The sequence below is a fragment of the Hydra vulgaris genome, chromosome 09, assembly GCF_038396675.1.
Source record: "Hydra vulgaris chromosome 09, alternate assembly HydraT2T_AEP".
Taxonomy (NCBI): domain Eukaryota; kingdom Metazoa; phylum Cnidaria; class Hydrozoa; order Anthoathecata; family Hydridae; genus Hydra; species Hydra vulgaris.
Window position 1 is genome coordinate 7,372,277 of NC_088928.1, and position 4,983 is coordinate 7,377,259.

General features: G+C 30.2%; 1 protein-coding gene across 1 annotated transcript; it reads right to left on the reverse strand.

Annotated features, from left to right (window-relative positions):
• Positions 1–1,297: 1,297 nt before the first annotated feature.
• On the reverse strand, positions 1,298–2,977 carry LOC136085234 (uncharacterized). Its single transcript, XM_065806523.1, has one exon. The coding sequence runs from the start codon at positions 2,975–2,977 to the stop codon at positions 1,298–1,300; it is 1,680 nt and encodes a 559-aa protein (XP_065662595.1).
• Between the last annotated feature and the right edge of the window lie 2,006 nt (positions 2,978–4,983).

Consider the following 4,983-nt stretch of genomic DNA (forward strand, 5'->3'; position numbering starts at 1 on the left):
TGTGCCAATCTACTGGTGAAATACTTTATTCGAAATGCCATTGTAAAGCTGGTGCGGGGGGCTGTTGTAAGCATGTTGTTGCATCATTATATCAACTAGTTGATTATAAAGAGTTAGACATTAAAGTGGTCCCAGAAACAGAAACATGTACTGATGTTTTACAGATATGGCATGTACCAGGTGAATCATCCAACTCTGAAGCAATTTTGTTTTCAAACTTAAATTTTGAAAAAGCTGACGCTTTTAAAGACAAAAATAGTACTCGAAAAAGACCTTTAGTTTCAGGAACACGTAGATACCATTCATTACCAAATTGTTACGAAACCTCAACTTTACAACTTCAAACTCCTTGTAAAGGTTTAGAAAATCTCTGCCAGGGGACATATATATCTTCAATAATTCGTGATAATAACTTTCAGGCATGTTCCTTTTTTAATTCATCTCTGTCAACATTTATAGACAATGATATTGCAGAACCTTTTAGTAAAAAAGATGACCGATTGATTATTATTACTCTATTTGACAATTTAAAAAAGGTGATTGATTTAAGTTGTTTGTCTACTGAACAAAAAGCATTTGTAGAATTACATTTAATTGTTGATATTGAGGAAGCTAAAAATATTGAAGTCAATACAGTTAAACAATCTGAAAGTACATTATGGTATCAAGAAAGATGCAAACGATTGACAGCTTCAAATTTTGGTACTGTAATAAATAGGTGGAAAAAAATTTACCCTACATCAATTTTAAAAAAATGTTTACAAACAAAAAATATCAAAGCAGGAGAAAACTGTATGTGGGGAAAGGTTAATGAAGATATAGCAATAAAACTATATGAAAACATAACGAAGTCAAGTGTTACTCAATGTGGTTTTTTTATAAACCCAAAATGCCCTTGGTTGGGTTGTAGCCCTGATGGAGTAGTTAGCGCTGAAAAAGTACTTGAAGTGAAATGTCCTTCTTCAAAAAAACATTTAACAATTAAAGAAGCGTGTCAAGATAAAAACTTTTATTTGAAATTTAACGATGGTGCTCCAAAATTAAAAATAAACCATCCTTATTACTATCAGTGTCAAGGCGTTATGGCACTAACAGAAACTAAAACAATTGATTTTATTGTATACACAGAAAAATCATTGCACATCGAAACAATAGAGTATGATGCGGAATTATGGAATACAATTATTTTTCCAGAGTTAACAGATTTTTATTTCAAATTTATGTCATCAGAAATATTTAAAGTAAAATAAACGTTTACAGAATATTTATAAAATGTTTCTTTTTTTGTCTGGTTACATTATTTGCTCTCAGTTTTTATTAGAGGTGGCAGAAAAGTAACTAAATAACAAACTATGACCCATATTTTGTTCATGTCAGCAGCCATTGAAAGTGGAAATGTGTTTTGTAATATTCTGTAGTTTTTGATTCTTGCAATTGCACGTTCGACATGAATTCGCACAAATGCAATTCGTCTTGTTTCTAATTCTTTTTCCAATGTAAGTTGAAAATCGCCTTCAAAAAATGGTGGTATGTTGAGACTAATTCCTTTTGGTAAGTCATTTACGATATCGAAACCTCTATCAGCCATCAGGCTATCACCTTTTTCTAATAATTTTAGTATGTCACAGTGATTTGTTATCTGTTTATCACTTGATCTTCCAGCATATAAATCAGATACAAATGTAATGGCACCACTCGGTGCAATACCAATCAAACCCTTTGCTGTGTGATGATGTTTATATTTTGAAAACATAGCTGATTGAGTGCGATAGCTAGTTGGCATCACAGTAAATATTTCTGTACAGTCTATAATTACACGAGTATTAGGGTATACATCTTTAAAGCAGCTAGTTTCATTAACTAGTTTTTTTGTTGGCCATATTGGAATTGATTTAAATTTTATGTGCAAAAAATCATACCAAGTAATTAATATCCTACTGGTAGTGCTTGATGAAATATTAAACCGTATTGCTAAATCTTCTATAGGAAAGGCGCAACGTAGTCGAATTAGCACCATGAAAAATTCCTCTTCAACGTTTAATATACGTGATCTTCCTCTTGTTTTAGATGAAGAATTTTCACTTAAATCGTCAGCAACAGTAGACATTGAACCCCAATAATTTAGTGAATATATTTCTGGTTCTAAAAACTTCATGACTACTTTAAATAGTTCAAAATTTTCAAAACCTGTGTAAAATTTGAAATGTTCTTTGTTATGTTTAAACCTTTCAACTGTAAATTGTGATAGAAGTATTTTGTCATTGAGCTTACATATAGCTTCTTTTTGAGTGTTTTCTAACGCTTGTTTTTCTTTTATAATGTCCTCAATTTGATCTTTAAGAATTTTATTTTCTTGTTTTAATGTTTCTTCAACGCTTAAAACAGGTGTCGATAGTTCTTCACTATAAGGTATTTGTATTGTTTTATGTATTAAACCAAGGCTATTTTTGGTTTTCCTTGGTACACGAGCAGTTAGCTTAACTGTTTTTGGAATAATTGTTGGAACATTATTCATATAAGTTTTTTTGTTCTCTTGAAAGTGTGCTGAATAAACTCTGTGTGAAGAAGAAGGACTAAAGTCTTTTCTGCTAATTTTGGCTAACCATAACTTTCTTAACACTTTTTCCTTGGGTATAACATAAAATGATAAGTTTTTATTACGCTTAGAATTATTAAAACAATTTGGTACACAACAAGTACATCCACCACTTGTTGAACTGAAGTCAACTTCACTGTGTTCAACTTCTCTCAGTGAGATCGAATTCTGTGAAAAGAGTGAAGTTAAACTTTGTGAAAAGAGTGGTTCACTGTTTTCGCAAAGTTCAACTTCTCCGTTAAAAGTGAGTTCACCTTCAGTAATTTCACTATCATCTTCACTGTTTTCATAAAGTTCAATTTCACTGTTTTCACAAAGTTCAATCTCACTGTTTTCACATAATTGAACATCACTGTTAAAATTTATTAGGCTTTTCGACATTTGTTTTGATTTAAATGAATACAACTACCACAATGCATTGCGTTTTTGCAGATTTATGGGAAAGGTCCATTAAACATAAACAACTACCAAATAAACAGTTTCACTCTTTTGAACACGTGTGTGATAAAATTAATGTAGCTAAAAGATAACTAATTTTAATTTGCATTTATAGACAAATATTTGTCTCTTGCATAACATTTTTGGATGAATTCATGGATTTACTTGAAACAATAGTATCAGCAGATTGCACATACGTTATAGCGGGTGATATAAACATACACTTAGATACCAAAGAGCTATTTAGCAAAAGCTTCAAAGAAATGCTAGATGAACTAAATCTAACACAACAAGTCAAAGAACCAATTCATAAAATGTGACGCATACTAGATGTTGTAATTAACAAGCCAGATGAAATATCAGTAATTATGGTCGCTGTAACAGAGTTAGATTTGAGTGATTATTTTCTCATCGATTTTAAAGTAGAACAAAAAATAGAAAAAATATTATACCAAACTATCACATACAGGAATTTAAAAATAGTGGACATACAGTCCTTTAACAATGAAATATCAAAAGATAAAGCAGAAATATCGTCAGCTGAAAATATGAAAGACAAAATAACCATATATAACCAAATTATAAAAGTTCAGAAACCTTTGAAAGCAAAAAGAGTAGTAATAGTCAAAACAGCTCTTTGGTTTGATGGAGAATATATGCAACATAGGCAAAAACGAAGAAAAGCAGAAAAATTGTTTAAGAGAACAAAAAATGAAAAAGACAAAAAAGTATATAGACGGCTCAGGAAAAAAACAACAATAATTGCTTATATAAAAAAACAATATACTTCTCTAACCTATTAAATAAAAATACTACAAGTAAAAATCTATTCTTATTAGTAAACAAGCTACCTGATAAAACTCAAGAATATGTACTACCAACAGCCGATTCAGACGAAGAACTAGCTAACAACTTAAATAATTATTTTACTGAAAAAATCAGAAAACTTAGGTCTGGTCTTCAAATATTCCAAACAAAGAAAAACACATAAAATTATAATGGTCAGTTTTTAAGAAACTTTGATCCAACGACATTCGAAGAAATTTACAAAATCACCATGTCAAGTAGAGTAAAATGTTCTCCGGATGATCCGATTCCAGCATATCTACTACGGAATAATTTACAAACATTTATACATATATGGGTTGAAATAGGAAAACCTATTGCTAGAATCAAGCAGTATGGATTGTCTAAAAAGTGCTACATTACTTCAAATAATAAAGAAGTTAGACTCTGCCACAGATTGCCACTGAAGACTTCAAAAATTATAGACCAATTTCTAATTTAGTATTCATTAGCAAACTAATAGAAAGAGTAGTTTCCAATCGTCTTGATTCCCACATGACAACAAACAATCTTTACATAGAACATCAATATGGATACAAAAAACATCGCTCAACTGAAACACTTTTACTTAAGCTTACCAATGATATATTTGAACTCTTTTATAAACAGACACCTTCAGTACTAATGTTACTTGATCTAAGTGCTGCCTTCAATACTATTGATCATCAAAAACTACTTGAGCTATTAACCTATTATTATAGCTCAATAATAGCTATATTTAATTAAAATATAGCTATTATTGAGCTATATTTTAATTAATAGTAAAATAGGTATAATTGACTCAGCTCACAAGTGGTTCGAATCATTTTAAGTTAACTGTACACAAAAAGTTAAAATTGGTGACTCATATTCCAAGAATCAAAATGTAAATTATGGAGCACCACAAGGTACAGCCCTGGATCTAAAACTCTTCAATATCTAAATGAGACCACTATACAAATATCTGAATATAATCAATGTTAAATCTTTTGAATACTAAGATGATCATTAAACTTTAAAAGCATTCCTTCCTTCATCTCAATATAATGCACTAGTCCTGAATATACCAAAATGTCTTGAATACATATCTGGATGAGTAAATTATTCTTATGTATTAACCAATT